Source organism: Lycorma delicatula, chromosome 2 (assembly GCF_047948215.1).
Source record: "Lycorma delicatula isolate Av1 chromosome 2, ASM4794821v1, whole genome shotgun sequence".
In the NCBI taxonomy this organism is placed as follows: domain Eukaryota; kingdom Metazoa; phylum Arthropoda; class Insecta; order Hemiptera; family Fulgoridae; genus Lycorma; species Lycorma delicatula.
In genome coordinates this window covers 8,016,094-8,036,092 of record NC_134456.1, presented here as the reverse complement: position 1 = coordinate 8,036,092, position 19,999 = coordinate 8,016,094, and the positions used below count along the sequence as shown (strand labels likewise).

General features: G+C 28.0%; 1 protein-coding gene across 1 annotated transcript in view; it reads right to left on the bottom strand.

Annotated features, from left to right (window-relative positions):
- Positions 1–13,599, bottom strand: part of LOC142319827 (polyglutamylase complex subunit TTLL1-like) — a 36,448-nt gene extending 22,849 nt beyond the window's left edge. The window contains exons 1-4 of the mRNA XM_075357500.1: positions 13,433–13,599; positions 9,194–9,259; positions 1,414–1,589; positions 214–388 (exon numbers count right to left, since the gene is read on the bottom strand). Of these exons, the coding sequence (XP_075213615.1) occupies positions 214–388; positions 1,414–1,589; positions 9,194–9,259; positions 13,433–13,599 (584 nt within the window). The remainder of the gene's footprint in view (positions 1–213; positions 389–1,413; positions 1,590–9,193; positions 9,260–13,432) is intronic.
- Positions 13,600–19,999: the final 6,400 nt, after the last annotated feature.

Below are 19,999 nucleotides of genomic sequence, written 5' to 3'. Positions count from 1 at the left end.
TGCAGCATAATAAAAAAATTTTTCCTTAAATATAGCAAATTTTTACTGTGTTTTTAAACACTTAAACATACATTCTGTCGTATGGTATAATCCTCCAGAAAACAGTTTTTTTGTCATTTCCTGTTTGACATCTGGGCAACAGAAATAATAACATAATTTTAATTTAAAAGTTAATCTCAAATCATAAAAATAAAAATTTTACTTGACAATTACTTTGATATGACGTATGAATCAAAACTGTTGAGAGGATGATGAACATCTCTCCAATTCCTTATCTGAGATAAACGGTCTACCAAAAATATTCCAACACCTCTTGAACGACCACATGGTTTCATAATCCATTTACACATTGGATTTTTCCTAAATTCTTCTACAAAGAGTGTGTAATCTACCAAAAAAAATTGTAAAATTGTAACGTTAGAGCAAATCATCAATACATCTAATCTTTAGTTCAGTTTAAAAATAAATAAATAAGAAATAAAATTTTAATACTACTTTGTAAAAAAAATATCAGAATAAAATAATAAAAATTTGTACTACTGCAAATCATCTGAAACATGTAAAACTGTCATCATATGGTTTTCTGACCTAAGGTATGCCCCTTCAACCACATCTGTTTCAGGCAACCACATCCTTTCTATTTCCAGCTAAAGTTTTGAGTTCTTCATATCAGGAATTTAATTTTTTGTTTCTGCCTAGCTTTCTGTAGACTTTTATTGATCATTCTTGCACTGTTCTGATCAATCCTTCTCCTTATGATCTCTTCCAGTAAGTTACTTTCTCATTTAGAAATGATCTGATTAAGTTTCAATTATCATTCTTTCTTCATGTTACCTCATTTTTCACTCTGCCTGTTTTCATATTTTCAAATCTTCTTTATGCCTCCACTTTTTCTCTTTTTATAACGTCTCTGCTTCACATCTCTATATATATAGATATATTCATATAACACTTAAAGTCCAAGTTGATAATAACAGTTTCTTTCTGTTAAAATGCCATTTCTTTATTACCTATTGCTCTATTTTGGTTTCCTTTTTTGTGTTAACATTCACTGGCTTATTATTTCCTAACTTCATTACTTTTGTTTTCTAACATAAATTTTCATTTCATACTATCATAATAAAATAATAATATTATAATTTTATCTCCTACCAATTAATACACATCTAAATGAATACTGTTCCTTAATTAAGTAATATTTAGGAAAGTAAATTCGGTTGAAACAATAAATTAGAAAACCACTTTACGTAAGACTCATTTATTTATTATAGACTAAATATATAGTTATAAATATGCCAAAAATACTCTTCTCAGGAGAATAATAAAATAAATAAATATATATTTGTTTCTTATTAATGTAGAATAGACAATCAATGAAGAAAATGAGAATAGAAGTAAGATTTTATAACTTACCAGCAGGAAGGATAAATGTATCAGGCATAAAATCCAAATAAACATAACGACCATCTTGGTATTTTACTGCAAAAATATTCTGTGCCTTTTCTAAATCTTTTCGATAACGACGTATATTCCTAGCTAATGCATCCTTTCTTGTTAACTCATAATGATTTGGAAAATGATTAATAATCCTTAAAAACACATATATAGAATAAAGATTATTAAAAAATATTTGATTTTTATGAATACAAGAGCTTTTACAATAACATAAATTATCAAATTTAATGCATAATCTTCAACAAATAACAGACAGACACATTATTTGATGGCTGCCTCTTCTTGCTTCTCCAATACTACTTGAACCTTTTCATTAAACTATTATGCTATAGGTACTGAAAAATGTACAAAATATTTTCTTATTCCTTCCAACCTTTTACTTGTGGAAACTGATAGTAAAATGACTCTCATGACTCATTTTTACATATTCTTTTTAAACATGTTTTGAGATACTCCCAAGTGACTTTTCTGACATTGGGTGTGGTAAGTTCCAGAAAAACTTCATTACTGTATGATATTTATTTGACTTATATTACTCAATCAAAAGTGAATGCATAAAAAAAGAAAACAATGATTGTGGAAATGTAAAAATTATAGGGAAGCAGACCATATTGTAATCTTTTTATTATTGGGGGCAATATAGTTTGTAAAGGCATGAATTTTTAATTGAACGAGTAAGTTGTGACAATACCATATAGACACATTGTTTCTCTTGAATAGAGGAGTAACAAACACAAAACCCATGCAAACAGCAATAATTGCTCAGTAATGGGATTCAAAAAATAAGCTCCCATCATACTCTTTATAAAACAAACATTATGCATTATGCAGTACACACTAATGATAATCAAGTGAGTGCATGAGCGAATCAAATAACAATCACTAAATATCCAGTATGAAGAGTTAATTATGTTGCAGCATACTAGATTCAAAGCACTAGGTGTTAATTAGTAGTGTTAATTAGAACCTGACAACAATAGAATAAATTAAATCAATTATTGTGGACAAAATGGGCATGTATCTGTTCCCATGAGGAATCGTGAGATTTCCTCCTACTGGAGTCATTTGTCTTGTACTTCATTCCAAAGTAGAGTTGCACATACATACTGATATAAAACTCCTACTTAATCCAACCACCCTTTTTACTTTCCCAGTTATAACTCTATTCCTGCCCCATCACAGGGATATCACAATACCCATATGGTTTTTTTTTAGTAAACTATAATTTTTCTCTTAATGGTCTTGTTGAATAACATTATATCAAATCAGGCCAACTTATTGAAATAAAGAATTACTCCAATAAATAAACTTTAAGCTTAAAAATACAAGAAAGCTAAATGAGACCTAAACTTAATTTTTAAAATTTTAATTTCAATATTGAAAATCTATCTGTATCTAATATTAATGTAGACAACATGGGATCTTTTTAAAGGAAGGGGGTCTTATGGAACCTGACTTAATAATCTCAAAAACCTTTTATAATTTAACAAATTTTTGAATTTTTTATGATTTCTGATACATTCTCTTGAACCTAAATTTTTTTTTACCGAACATTTTGATCTTTTTCACAGATGTACTCTAAATATTGCATAATCAGGTTACTAATAATTAAAAACCCAGTATGTATTTGAAATAAAATTCTGTCAAAAGCAAAGCTAGGAAAGTTACACAATCATTTGCAGTTTTCATTGGTGGACTTTGAAAAATTTAAATGGATTTTTTGATGGTTATTTTGACAGAGTTACATTAAAAGCAACATCACTTTTAAAATAAAATTTTAGCTACTGAGTTTTCAAATAACAAGTCCATAGAATTTATGATTTTTGTTACATCACTGAATAGTGGTTACGTTGTAATGAAACAACAGGCTACTATAAAAAATGTTGGACAAACTACAAACCATAAAAAATTCATTAAATTATATATTTTTATTTATTCTAAAATTTAACACCAACCCAGTATCAATTGGGTAACATTTTGTTTAGAATTACTATATAAATTATGTGTATTATGTCAGTTATATAAATTATGCCAATTTTTTAATGAAAATTAAGATGTTGATAATGAATAAATTAAAAATGTTGTGGAATATGAGCACCAATTGAGGCAACATGTTAAATTTGAGCAAAAACATTGTTTTTATCAGATGATGATTAAATCTGACTACACATAGTTTTCTTATTGGTCGACACCCAAGAGTTTAACAATTTTGCAAGATATGGCAATGACTGGGGTGTGTATTATACTTTCTAAAATAGAAAATACACATACTTAAAGAACACTAAAGTTGTTGGAAATTATCATAATAAGAAAAAATTATAATGTAATAATTCAATGTGTATGGAAAGTTGTAGAGGGGTAGCTTGAAGAATGATCTCCTATAAAGAGGTTTGGTCTAAAAATGATAAATTAATTTTTTCAAAAGGTTTGTTAATCATCAACACATTCTGTAGTATACTCCACACATATAAACTGTCTGTCTTTCTCTTTGTCATTTCAGAACAACTTATCTATTTATGATGAAATGTGAAAGTTCATTTTCCCTTATCGTATTTATATGAGGGCTATATATGATTTCAAGATATCTCAGGAGACACAATCTTCTTAAAAATTACTTTATGAAATTTCTTCACTTGAGTATTGTTTTAGTAAAAACAAAATCTATTCTTGTAAAAAATTGCATAACTTTTTGTCTAAACATTTTTCATTGTTTTCTGGTTTCTGGAATTCTTGCTTTAAGTAGAAAACGAGGGCCTGGAATTCCAACTGCTATCATGATCTTTGAAACAGATCTACATAGAAAGAGTAAGATGTATATAATGAAGTATAAAGTAGACAAAAAAAGACAATTAATTTTCACTGTTGGTTTCTTATCTTCATTTTGGGTTTTTGCATGATTCCTAACCAGAAAACACAATTTTAGCACTTAAAAATTTCAGAAGAATGTTTTACCTATGTCTCAGCCTGCTTTTTGGCTTGATATCCGCCAGCTTTTGTTTTTCATCCAATATTTATATTTTCCTCTAATGAGTATGTAGCCAGTGTTACTCACACACTTCAGTAAAAGCTGACAGAGTTAGATAAGTAAACATGTATAACTAAGCAAGTAAAGAGTTATGTAAAGATATTAATCTATTCTTTGAGTAAAATTTTGAGATACACAACCCATGGTGATCATACCACCCCCACCTCCTTGACCAATTTAAAAAAAATAGCATTGCATTAATGACCCATAATCGGAGGTCATTGTAGAAAATTTCAGAAAAACTGATTTGTCTAGACTGAAGATATCAAGCAAAACAAAAATTAGGTTTATTATTTCCCACCCTTGAATGAAATTACCCAAAACACAACCAAAGTGACATTCTAATTTAATGAAATCATCCAATTAGTACAAAAATGTAACTTTGAGTCTAGAAACAACAAAAAATAAAAATTGTTTCTCGCCCAATCCTTTATGAGGGTTTGAATAAGACCAAACGCTATCAGAAAGTATCTTACATACCTAAGTGGTATTTAATTTGTGTGAAAATACTTATCTAACTTTTTGAGTATAAATTCAAAATATGTAACACACAACATCCATACCTTTGAATCTACCTGCTCCTTTGTACAATTGTGGTTGAAATTAAATTTCATCAATTCCCCTTATCAAAAACCATCATGTCAAATTTCATCCAAATTGGTCTATCCAGCCTGGGAATATCAAGCAAAAAAGCAGGCTGACGTAGGTACAAACATCCTTCTGAAATTTTTAAGTGCTAAAATTGTGTTTTTTGATTAGGAGTCATGCAAAAACCGAAAATTTGATCTTATTAACATATATTTTTATATAGTACAACTACAAAGTAACGCATGAACTGATCCAATATTTTTTGGCAAAAATTGTTTAGGTTAATAATTATAATGTGTTTTATGTCTGTAAAAGTGACAGCAGTGTTTTGTTGTTTTTAAGGGGTAGTAGTACATCAATGGGAATGTCACATGTGGCATTTGCATCAGTGGCATCCTGACTGAGGCATGAATGAGGCTAAAAGATGCCTTTTGCCGAAGTTTTGAAGATGATCTCCAGCAAACCCCATAAGGGCTAGGTACAAAAGGGGTGGCATGGCAACCACAACTGTCACATGGTGGGTGTCTTACCCGACGGGGTAAGATGTAGTTCATGAATATTAGTTTCTTCTCTTTCTGAGTGCGCTGTTTGTGTATCGTTCCAAAATGGCTAACAAAGGAAGGCTGACTGTTGAACAGTGCGTATAGACTGTGTTATTTTTTAATGAAACAAAAAGTGTGGTAGTTTCAAACACAAATTTTCAAACTTGGTGGTCGCCCTCATTTAAAACAATATGCAGACTTTACTTCTAAAGACTTTAAAAATTTAATAGTGATGGTTCAGTATTTGAGAGTAAGTGCGAACAGCCTACCAATTTTCATGGTCCACAGAATGTCGAAGCTGTCAGAGCACATTACTGAAGAGCCCAGGCAAATCAACAAGAAAAGCAACAGCACAAGTTGGGATTTCTAGGTGATATGTGCAGAAATTTTAAAAACTAATTTGTATTTGTATTTGTACAAAATAACTGTTGCCTAAATTAACAGTTGACAACAACCATCAAAATATGGCATTCCCCGAACGGGCTGTGAACCAAGAAGTATGTTGAACAATGTTTGATTTTCAGATTAGGCACATGTTTTCAACTAGACAGGGTTGTTGATAAACAAAAGATGCGTTTTTGGGCTTCTGAAAATCCACACATACTTTATAAAAAGATGCATCATGCTTCAATAATTACGCTATCTCAAGTCACGGGGTAATAGGGCCATTCTTTTTTGAACAGTGAACATTATCTAAACATGCTGCTTAATAATTTTGTTTCTTAGCTTTTTGTAAAAGGGTATTAATTAGAAAACAAGTGGTTCAAGCAGGATGAAGCCAGACCGCACACAATGTTGTTTTAGACTGTCTGCATGAAACTTTAAACTCAAATGTCATTTCAAACCGATTTCCTAATCGTTTTGCATGTGGACAGACTGGCTCCCAAACATCCTAATTTGAATTTATGTAATTATTTTCTTTGAGGATTTCTAAAGGAAAAGATTTTCCCTAAACATCCTTGTACAATGATGGAACTGCTGATCATTGAGGTGTGTAATGAGATAACCGAGGAAATGTGTTGTCTAGTTATTAACAACATAGGAGTTCATGTTGAAGAAGTTGCTAGACGTGATGATGCTCATATTGAACATGTGATAAGCAGAACATAGTCTCCAGGTATGTAGTAAACATCTTATATTTTACTTTTCTGTATTGTGATTCAAATAAATATTTTTTAATAAAACCAAATTTTGGGTCATTTCGTGCGCTACTCTGTACGTAGCCAGGAAAATAAAAAGATCACAAGTTGATAAAGTAAAAATTACTGCAAAGAAAATACATTTTTATGGCCTTAAGAAACAAAATAATATTATCTTTAGAAATTTGAAGCTTAGAAAATTTCAGGTTTAAATTCTCATAAAAACATATTTACTAAAATATATATTTATTGAATATCCTACATATACAAAAATTTTGAGACCAGAATGTAAACATGCAGAGATTTAAATGATGATTATTACATACGATCATTAATTAAAATACACATTACCATATTCAGAATTGAAATATATTAATGAACGTATAAAATTTTCATCAGATATACAACATTAATAAATTTGTTAAAATATTAATTATTTTTATGTAATAAAAAACTCTTTCTTTCTTTCTTTCTTTCTTTCAAAGATTAATTATTACATGACCTATAGACCATACTGATCAATTTTACACCACATACTGACAGTTTAAAAACAGGTTTAACCTTTGTTCTCTCTTTTGTAATGTCATAATTTCTACAAGCATCACACCATACAGACTTGAAAAATGTTAATCTTTTATTGTGCAAAATTGTACAATCACATGACTTGTAATTCCACTATTTATTTTACAAATATGAAATGAAAAAAATACAAGTTAAACTGACCTTGATATGAAATATAAATACAATTTAAACAATTAAAAAATACATTTAAAAACTGAAAAAAAAATATTGTGTTACAATTTAACCTTTTGAAGTTGAGATAAAATTTACACTAGATCAAATTTTTACTAGCAACCTTTAATTTAGCTCTAAGATCACATAATTTAAAAAGGTACTATATGTTTTATTTGTTGGTGTGGTTTCTTTTGTCAGTCAGCCTTATTTATTTTTTTTAGACACACTTCATTGCATACTAATAAATATATGTAATATACATTCCAGAACAAATTGCATGTATATATAATATGCAAATGTTTTTCACATATTTTAATTTTATTTAAAATGTGGATAAGCCTAGAAAATAATAATACCATATGAAAAGAGAAGTATTTGGTAAGAAATGTAAAAGAAACAAACAAGTGACTTAATAAAAATGAGGAAAAAATTATTTAAGTTATTAAAAATATTCTCTGGACTGAACAAACATGTATTTTTTATCCTACGTTTTCTGATTATTTTTATTTTTTTATCTTTTTTTAATTTTTGCGTGAAAATAGTTAGAATATCAGAATGGCATTAAGCTATATAGCACATAGTTCACTGTAACAATTCAACAATATTTAATGACAAAGACAAAAAAATTGGAAATGTCTTCAGATCAGATCATCTGTGTAGACAATACAATTTTTCAACATTTATTGAACACTTAATCCTAAAACACGCAAAAAAATTCATGTTGACCTCCTCTTTTTAAAGTCAGTTAAAAATAAACAATAGTAAATATACTGCTCTAAGAAAACAAAAACGATCAATTATATTCAATGTTATCATTACAAAAATGGCTAATTCCAAATAGATTTAAACAAAAAGCTCATAAAATGAAGTGGTACATGTGATGCTTATAGATGTAATTTAAATGTGAAAAAATAATCGTCTAGTGTTGAGTTTAATTTTATTAAGAGATTCGCACATCTACTAACAATTCAAAAATATTTTGGCTTAAAAAATCTTTTTTAACATCTTATTAGCTTAGTTGATATGTCAATCAATGGATGTACCAAATGTCCTGGGGTTTGACTATCAATTTTGGCTTATCAGTCTCATCATTTACAATATACTTCATTACCTACAGATAAATAAATTTATTATATGAATATTAAGCACCATAACCATAACGGTTGTACTTGTGTCCCAAAACAACATTGGCATCTTCAAAAACTATAAGTATCCCACGTCAAGCATGTCAGGGAAAGTAAAAACGGTTTTATGTTGTTTTCTTTATTTACCCAAATATACAGTTGCATAGGCCACTGAAATACAGGTGATTAACACCTGTACTGAGCTAATAAACTCACCACCAATCAAGCAGAAAGTTTTTTCATATATAAAATACAGTGAAAAATGTAATGGGCATAGTCTGTCAAGATGTTTGTTATGTCTGCAAGCTCACATCCCTTCAGTAGATGATCATTTAATACGACACTGTGAATTTTAAGATGATTTCATCAGTCACACAAGTTTTTGAGGATTCCGAGCATTGATAATCTTGAATGAGAATGTACGATCATGTTTAGATACAGCAGCCCACTTTTTTATCATTGAAAACGGATCAGAGTATAAAGTATTTATGAAGAAATTGGTTATAAAAAAATGTAATAATTGAATTGAAATTGATGCCCATAACATAAGAAAAAATATGAAATCAAATAAATTAGCAAACTTACTGACAGTCACTGAGACGATAACGACTTCCAGCACTGAAAAGTATATGGCATGTCTGAACTGATGCCCTACAACAAAGAACTTATTTTTAAAATTAACATTAAAAACTAACAATTTACTGTAGTCATTAATATAGAAATATTAAGAAAAGTTTTATAGTGCCAGTTATTTCTCAACATCAGATCTTATTTGGATGAAATAACTATAAATTATGTAGCCTATAACTTATTTTTTTATTAAAATACCCAATTCTAGAGGGAAAAAATCTATCTGGAGGGAATCCAATCAAAAAGCGGTGCGAGTATTATTTTAACCTAAAATAAAATATGACAATGTATATACCACATAATTTCAATTGTTTTGAAACAATAAATGTTTCAAACGGTTGAACTAAAATCAACCAATATTAAGATTAGTTAATGGTAAATCAATTAAATTAATGGTACAAAATTAATGTACGAGGTGCGGCAATAAAGTAATGATACTAATGTGAAAAAAAATGTTGCTTACCGTTTTAGTCATGTTTGGTGTTCTCCTTCAAAGTAGTTCGCCTCTGATTGCACACACTTATTCCAGCGCTTCTGCCATTGATGGTAACATTTCTAGAACTCATCTTCTGTAATATCCTAAAAGACCCTCGTCACAGCTTTTTGGACATCTTGTGTTGTTTGAAAATGGTGTCCCTTGACCGCCATTTTGACTTTTCTAGAAAGTCGCACGGAGCGATATCTGGTGAATAAGGTGGCTGTGGTAGTACTGAAATTTGTTTTGAGGTTAAAATTGCTGTATTGACAGAGCAGTATGGGATGGCGCATTATCGTGATGCAGAATCCAATTATCAGCAATGTTGGCACGGACACGAATTACTCATTTACGAAGTCGTTCTAAAATTTATTCGTAGAAATATTTGTTAACTGTTCAATTCCAGTGGAATCGAAGAAGCACACAAGCGTGCATTTCACTTTTGACTTTGACATGCGAGCTTTTTTTGGTCTGGGTGATCCCTTTGAGCACCATTGCGAACTTTGGCGTTTTGTCTCTGGATCGTATTGAAAAAAAACCAACCTTCATCACCACGGCTCAACAAATCTGGATTGATTTCAGTTTGCTCTAACATATCGGCTGCCATATTTTTCCGTGTTTCTCGCTGTTGTTGTGTGTGATTTTTGGGGACCATTTTTGCACAAATCTTTCTCGTACCAAGATCTTCAGTTAATATTAGACGAACCGTTTCTCGATCGATGTTGATTTCTTCTGCAATCATTTTCACGGATAATCTTCGATCAGATCGTACGATTTCACGCACCCTGGTCAAGTTAACATCTGTCCGTGAGGTTGATGGTCGTCCACTGCGGTCTTCATCTTCAACATTCGTTCTGCCTTCACTAAAAATTTATACACATATAAACTCATATTTAAACAATTACAAAATATTAAGTTGTAATTGATTTTTCCAAATTATTCCATGGATGGATGATGAAATTAGGTTTTATCTTTGCAGATATTTATTATTTGATTCGATAATGCTTTCTGTTCGGTGCTAATCTTTTAATCTCTATGTAATTATTAAATACTGCATCTTGCAATCATCATTTTATTTTCCTTTATAGTTTGTGGCCACTACAATTTTGGTTAATTATCCAGTCAAATAAATGTGGATGTTCTAATATGTGGCCCACAACCTAGCCAAGTTCATTTCTTTATAAGATTCTGTCACAAAAGTCTCTTCTCTTCTATTTATTTTAAGAAATCTTCATCTTAAACTTTATCAACCTTTCTAATCTTTAATAATGTATCTTTCTATTGTCCTATATTTCCAAGGCCTCTGATTCTTTTCCTTTATGTTTTTGATGTGGTACCTGTTTTATTACCATTAAGTTCTATAATCACAAATATTTCAAGAATTTGTTTGAAATTTTTTTCTCTATATTTGATTCTATGAGATCTCTTTTTGCATAAAACTCATTTTTCGTTATGCCAAATGAACTGTAGAATATTTCTTTAACTTCTTTAATGATTATGCTACTCATAAATTTTTCTTCAAATTTTGTATCGCTTCTTCAAAATATTGAAAACCAATTGAGGGATAAATAATACAGCTTCTTTTGTCACTCCTTTCTGAATCAATGTTTTATACACTTATCCCTGCTACTTCATTCTTAAATTTAAATAAATATTCTTATATTTAAATAACTGATATATGTATAACTGATATGTTTTCCTTATATTTAATTCAATTTATTTTTTAATTTAAAAATTTATTTTTACTCTTCAACATCAAATGCAATTTCCAAATTTATAAATATCAGATGACTATTCTTTTTAAGCCTATATTTTATGAATTAGAGTACCTGAATGGTTTTAACCTAGTATCTTCCTCTCATGTCATATTTGCTTGTAAGCAGTTAGGTTGAGAGATCATGAATTTTTTTTGTTCTTTTTTAATTATGATTAAAATTCATTTTATTTATTGTTAGGCAGGTTATGTAATATACTGAAAAATAATAAATTAAATATTTTAGTTTTGTCTTTTTTTTTTTTTTTGGAGAGATTGAGTTACAAATAACCTTTTTTTCTAATGTAAATATAACAATCTGTTAAAACTAGTGAACAATAAGCAGTCCCCCATCTTCCAATGAAATGGGGATGATATGAATGGCGTATATATGAGATGTAGTCTTGTACAGAATCAGGCTGACCATTCCTGAAATGTATGGTTTAATTGAACCTTAACCACCAAAATACACTGGTAACCTTTTTCTAATAAATTCATATAAAAGCAACTAATTTTTACAAGGATTTGAACTGTAGAACCTTCGACTTAAAAAATCAGCTGTTTATTTGTGATGATGAGTTAACCCCTAGACTAGCATGATAGGATAAATACAAAAACCATATGCTAAATACAAAATAAAATCATGGAGGCAAGTATGTATAAATTTGTTATCTTTCAGTTTGATCTGATTTGTGATTAATAATTAATCAATAGTAATATTTATTTATTTTTTATAAAATTAATCATAGAGATCATAATCCATAGTATGTAAACTTAATTAAATCCAACTTGTGATTCAATTTTTTTTAAAAATATGATGTACGAAAATTTTAATTTACCAATAAAAATTCCATTCTTCACGAGGAGTAACTCGTATCCAGCGCCTTTGTTCAAAATTATCTATTAAGACAGATTTCTCAACATCAGTACAGTACCTTAATTTCATCCTGTAATTTAGGTTCATTCATTATTTAAATTGTTGTAGAAATGTACTGCAGTGTAATTCATATAAGTAAACAGACAAAAATTTGTTAAAATAACATGTAAATAAAAAGTAGTACAATATTTTCAGAATCCTAAATTGGCATCATGATCATCAGTTTGAACAAATTTGAATAACAACGTTCAGTGGTCAGATTTCTGGTTTCAATAATAAGACAGACTGATGTTTAAAATCAGAACTAGAATTTCAACTGATCATTTATTTAAGAATATAAGAGAGTTACAACAGAAAGAATTGTTCTTATCATGTGTACATTGTAATTTCCCGCCATTGTAATTGATACGAGGCAGAGGGCCATCACAAGTTGTTAAATGCCCTGGATATATCCAAAAGTATAACCAGGACATACACAGAGTCAAGAGTTAGTAATGATGTCAATCACTTTTTGCATCCTCTGTACCTTTCCCAAATTGAAACCATACTGGTCCTCCATCAAGAGATTTCATGAGGCTAACCTTTCATTAATCCACAAATACAGCACCATCTCAAACACCTTATCAAGCACTGGGAGAAGCGTCCTGTACGACAAACTCACAGTAGGATTATTGTCACCACCTTTAAAACAAGTGTTTAGACAGCTAGGAAATATTCTATTTACTTATTACAAATTACTCTAATTACTAAAAAATTCATTAATTAAACTTGTAAGGGGAATAACAATAGAAACCAAATATTTTAAAATAGTTGCAGGAATATCAACAATGTTCAAAGAGTATTTACTTTTTATATTTAAAACGATTCATTGAAAAAATTGCTCAAGGTTAATTCTTTTTTTGAAATGAATCAATATTACTGTCTGAAATGCCAGAAAAAATTTATTAAATATCTCTGCTACCTGTGTAGGGAGATGAGGTAACGAAAGTTGACTCTTTTGTATTTTTTGTGAAGTTATCTGATCTTTTTATTTTCAATAGGTTTGTCTGTTTAATTATTTCTTGTTATGTATAATATTATCAAATCAACTTGATATCACATTTGAGGATAGTTATCTTTACATTATAACAATCAAATTCTGACAAACCATTATCACCAGGACTTATCACCAATAAGCAAACTGATGAGACAGCGAACATCCCAAAAGCACATTTAATTGAATTCTTGCAAGGATTATTGTTAGTCTGACGATACATCATTACTGAAAAAGTAAACACCTAACGCCTTTTAAGCTGAAATTTTTGGGCTGAGACTCATTCCTTTACATCTAATTTAATGAAGAGGAACCCTATAGTATTTAGCCTGGATTTACTGTTCATCAAACTGTTAATTCATTCATAACAGTTGTATAAAGAGGTTTCTATTTTCAATCGGCTGTAGCTAATTTATCTAACAAATGATCTGGCTGAAAGTTTGCAAGGACACCAAAACAAATCATAACTATTTACCATGAAATATTAGCTTATTTTTGCTTATTATATTATAGTTTATAATTGTATGCAAGGAACACTTGACATCTTATGTTACCTTGGGTGTGATCTCAACTTATGTAGAAATGTTAAAACACATTCATCAACCAGAAAAAAACTGTCTTGTTTTTATTAAAAATTAAAATAGAAGTTTTTTAGTGGCCATAATTTTCATTTCTATTTATTTTCATTTTCTATATATATATATATATATAGAAATATTTTTAAAATTATTTTAATAACAGATAAAAATTTTAAATATTTCTATAACACATTTCTTTATATTCTCCCCAACTACCAGAAAAATTAATGAGTAGAAAATGTTTTATGTAAAATTTTCCATAATTTTTACTAGCTTACTTAATTAAATTACAACTGATAACTATAATACAAAAAAGAACAAATTTTAATATGATATAAAGCTTAATTACTTTCATCAAGTAGTTTGTAATTTAACCATTTAAAAACAAGCTGTTCCTTTTGTAATAAAACATTGTAGTTTTAGATAGCAAATGATTAAGTCTGTAATTAGAAGAAAAGGTCTTGTAAATAACAGCTGGAAACAAATTATTATTATTATTAATTTATAAAATTATTAAATGATATGTAAGAAAAGTTTTAAAAATACACTACCAGTAATTCACCTTTTATCAGGTGGATGATTGAAATATTTAATTTTTTCTTTAATATTCTCATATGAGTCAAATTTCAATTTTTTCTGAAGTGAAAACATTTCTGTTAGTAGTTTATTACTGAAAACATAAAATATTATTAGTAAAAATAACTTATTCATATTGTAAATTAATAAGAGATTGTTTTAATAATCAAATTTCTATCTCTGTTTATTTTGTATTCATACACACTTATATGCACCAAGGAATCTAATCTTGTAGGAACAATATTTGTCTAAATTAGATCTTAGTGTTTAATTTCCACATTGTTATAAATTTGTGATATATTTACATCCATTATGGTACATATAAGTACTGTATGTTTTTATTAAGAAGCATAATCAATGTATCCTAAAAAATGTGAATTGAGTTAATCAGGAATGCAAACAAGTATTAAAAATCTATTACTTGTAATTTCAGATTAATTCTATGCTTTAATAATGTAAAATTTATGTGTACCTTTGATAAAAGTTCTTCATTTATTCTTCATTGTTGTTTTTTAGGTCTACAGTCCAGGGTGGATCTTGGCCTCTATTTTGTATTGCATTATATACATTTTGTATCTGTATTATTTTGTATTACTACAACTGAAACCTACTAATATACATAGATTTTTCAAAATATCTTCTTTCCACCTGCTTTCTTTTTCTGTTTAGCTTCCAGAACCACCGTTAAGTATTACTTCAGAGGATGAATGAGGATGATATGTATGAATGTAAATGAAGTGAAGTCTTGTACAGCTTCAGGTTAATCATTCTTAAGATGTGTGGTTAATTGAAACCACCTACTACTTGGTTACCTTGTTTTTGTGTTTTCCCTACTTTTCTTCTATCCAGGAATTGTGTTGAGGAGATTTAACCCAGCCGTTCTATCTCTACTTTTGTAAAAAGCAAATGCTTTCTTTATCCTCAATGAATCTATTATTTCCTCATTACACCTTAAACAAATGTGCTTTTAATCATATATGTTGCATTACATGTAACAACTGCGTTATGTCATCCAACATGAACATAATTTATGGCAACTTTTGATACCATCAATTTTTGTTAAAAAACTGATACAAAATTTATGTATTTTGAATAATATACAAAAGAACTGTTTATTTAGAAATAATCATCTCAGCAGCCTTATGTTTTAATTTCAAAAACGTTTTCAAAATTAATTGTTACAAATTTTATGAAGTTTACATTTTCAAATTTTTAATTGTAATTTTGGTAAAATGGAAAATAAGCGTAAACCAGAACACATTTTTCATCAAAGTATGAGCCTAAGAAATGTTTCAATTAATTAAGCTTTATTTGTATAGAATATCCTGGTTATTTTAATTGAAAATCAGTTCAATTTTAGTTATCTCCTTTAAGTGTAGATTTAGTATATTAAAGACAACTGACATATTTAAAAACTTAAAAAAAAAAAACATTTTAAAAGATATGATATTTATAAAATCAAAAAAAAATTGAAAAAAAAACATTTTCCTATAAATTTACAACTTAAAATGAATAAATTTAAAGAAGCAAAAGTGTAAATTGATTTGAGGGTTATTTTCTGCCCTTCTAGCATTACCACTCTAATAACCATAGTTGATGACTTTCAGAGTACCTCCATTCTCAAAACTACTTTTAGCACTAAGTCTTCCTGTGTTGGAATTGTTGAATAAATAGCGATTTTTAAGCTCTTCACATACTCCTGATCTCTAATGTCATGGCCTCTTCTGCTTTGCCCCTCCACTTTTACGGTTGTAAAATTTCTTGAAACTAATCCTTCTGAATGATGATTCCAACACAGGAAGATTCAGTGCTAAAAGTAGTTTTGAGGATGAAGATACTCTGAAATGCATCAACTAAAAATGTCAATGAGTGACAATGCTAGGAAGAGCAGAAAATAACACTCAAATCAATTATGATAATTCTAGCGGAAATATTACATATTATTAAAAAGAAAATTGTACAAAAGTCATTTGGCTGTTTTATGCTATTTTTCATCATATAACTATTTTTCCCCAATCTGTTAACCTCAAAATAGTTACTACAGCCAATGATTTCATCTACATGTTTCATAAATTCCAGTGTTTTTGTCTTCTATAGTTTTTACACTTTCATATTGCTTTTTCACCAAATTAATTAAACCTGAATCTCTTAATATAAAAATATAAATATAAATAAAATAGGTAGTGTCCTACCTAGAATTAAAAGTTCTGCCACAATTACTCTCCTATTTTACTACCCAACTAATTTTAATACCTTCTAGTAACACCACATTACAGAACATTTATATTCATTTTCTTTTGACTTTCCCAATTAACCACGTTCTGCCATCATATAAGTGTTATACTCCATCCAAATATTTCAAGAAAATCATTCTAATTTTTAGATCTATATTAAATACCACCAAACATTGTTTTACTTCCTTGAACAAAGTAAAGAAAGTATTGTGATCGCGAAAAATGTCAGTTTTCAGATTTCAATAGAAATATCCATTTTGACCATCCCTGAATCCATTTTGACTAGTTTAGGATTGAAATCAACTAGCCATTTCAACTAGCCATAGGATGTTGAAATTTTGGATTTAGGACTGTTTTAACATCTAGTTGTGTGGCTCCCATTTTGATTGAAATAAACTAAACCAAAAGTGTCCATGAAAGCCCAAAATCCAAAGAAATTTGGATTTTAGACACATCAGTTTGACTTCATCTCCTTTCTTTTTTAATTTAATTCAATAATAACAATAAAATAAAAAAAACTATTAAAAATACCATAAGTTATTAATGAAATACAATTTTATGTAATTTTCATTTTTTTAAAATGAGTGAATGTAATTTAATAGATGTAAAATCATGCAGTGTCCACATCAGATTTTTTGAATAGAAGCTCCACTTTTTTATACCAGTATACTTTTAATCTCTACATTAACTTTTCTTTCCTTTCTAATTTTACTCTCCCTTGATATAAAAAAAATCTATGTTCATTTATATTATCTTAATATTTAATTCCTCATTATACATAAAAAAAATCAGTCTAACACATTCAAAACAAAAACAATCAAAATTTTAAAATAAATTTTGATAAAAAAAAGAAAAGTATTAAAACAACTGTAATAGATTTTCATGAATTAATACATTTAAAATTTAAAACAATTGTAGATTATTATAATAATTCTTTGCATCTGTGTACCCACAGATAAATTTTAAGTCTAAATATTTTTAATGAAATTTTTTTTGTGTAATAAAAAATATTAAATATTAAGTATTAAAAAATTGAACATTCCAAAGAAATCATTATTTTTTTAACAGACTGCCTTTTGAAATACCAATAGATTTATTATTTATTTATTTGGAGTAAATTACGTGTATATAAATTATAATTTTATAAAAGCAAATGCTTTTTTGTACTTCTCCACCCTTATTATTATTATACAAATTTAATAGATAAAATTAAAATAAAATAGAATATTTACTTAAAACTATGAGCTTATTTCCAAGCTTACACCTAAAATAAATCAATATTTTTTCTATTCAATTATATTGACTTTTGATTTTATAATTTCTTTTATTTTTCAGCTACTTTTTATTCCTTTTTAGCTTCCTTTTCAGCTTTTTTTTAGCTTTTTTTAGCTTTATTCCTTTTCAGCTTCTATTTATTCCTTTTTCATTAAATTTTTTCATTATTTGTTCTTACTGATTTATACAGCTTAAACCTACATAGATGAATCTAAATTTCCACAGAAATGGAAAAGAAACATGGACAATGGATCAAAGTAAGATGAGAAAAGTTAAGGTAAAGAATGAAAGAATTTTCAAAAAGAAATAAGTTAGGTCTAGTGATGAGTAAAACTAATCAAGTGATAATAATTGGTTTGTCTTTCACAATATGATCATGATACATAGTACCTATCACAATTTATCATACATAACACTGACAAAAAAACAAAATAAAAACAATACTCACTTTTTTTAGAAAAAGGTTATTTTACAAAAATTAAATCACATTAAGTCAAAAATAACTAACAAACAAACAATATATCTGTTTGGATTAAATTTCCAAATAAACTGGTGTTAATTTTTTTTTTTTTTTAATTGTGAAAACACTTTCTACAGATAATACCTATAACAAGTGAAAAAAATATAGCAGTCAACGTGAGTATAATAAGATATAATAACCAAATCGGCATTTGCAAAAGCTATTTCAGGAAAGTATTGTATACATTTTGAATTATTCATGAGTCTTCTTCTTTTTTATTATAGAAAAATTAATTTTGTTTTTATAAAAAGGCACTAACACTTAAATAATCATTTTATGTAAAGTGGATAATAAAAGTAGTTATAAACAAAAAATAAAAATGAAATATTTATAATTATTAATGATTCACAAAAGAGAGCTTAAATTTATGGCAAGTCTAGACTTTATTATAACCTTAAAAAAAAATTTCTATTAACATATGATTTTTTTTCAAGACAAAAAAACATAAGATTTGAAAAGCTTTTGTAAATATTTTTTTTTCTTTTCAAAAAATTACTATACTGGTGTGGGAAAATAAGAACAATTTTTAAAAACATAATAATTTTAAATTTTCAAAAAAATCTGTAAAAAATGTATTTTTAAATATACATTTTTTTAATGAAAAATAAATTATTTTTGTATCTTTGTAATACTATGAAAGAATTTAATTCTATTAAATCAAAGCATACATATTATGCCCGACATAGAGATTAACAACTTTCATTGTCTGTATGTATTTGATTTACAGGCTAGTTCAGCTGAAATGGTTATCAACATAGATTATAAAAAATAATACCTATTCTTTAATTTTCAAAAAATTATGATTTTAAATATAAAATATATCAGGTCAGGATAACATGATTACACAAACTGAAATGCATCACAGCTACCACATGTTAATACCAATACTTGATAAATAATAAGCAAATATGCCTGAGAAAAGTGGTAAAGATTTGAGGGATTTCTTCTTTGATTAAGCCATCATCAGTATTTAGATTATGGGATATTCCTTCAAATAGTTCATTAAATAAGCTAGAACAGAGTTGCATAACTTTCCCTTTGTAAGTTACCTTATCACAATAGTAGTTAAAAGGAAAACTGATGAAATTCAAATCTCCGTGTGAAGAAGGTTTTCGCTAAGCACTAAGTTAAACAATTGGTCCTAAATATAAGTTATGCAAATATTGTATAACTTTACTCTCCCAAAGCATGAGGCTACCTTTTGTCAGATTACTAGTTTTTCTAATAACCTAAAATTTCAAATTTTTATGACAAATTGTTACTGTGACACAAATTAGTCCTGTCCCCATTGTTTTTTTTTTTTATTAAAATCCTTTTCAACAGTTAAAATTTTTTATATCCAATTTACTGTGCAAAGTTTCAAAATTATATTACAAGAGGTTATCAATATTTTATTTAATTTGTCATAAGTGTAGTCTACCTGACACCTTCTAAAGTGAT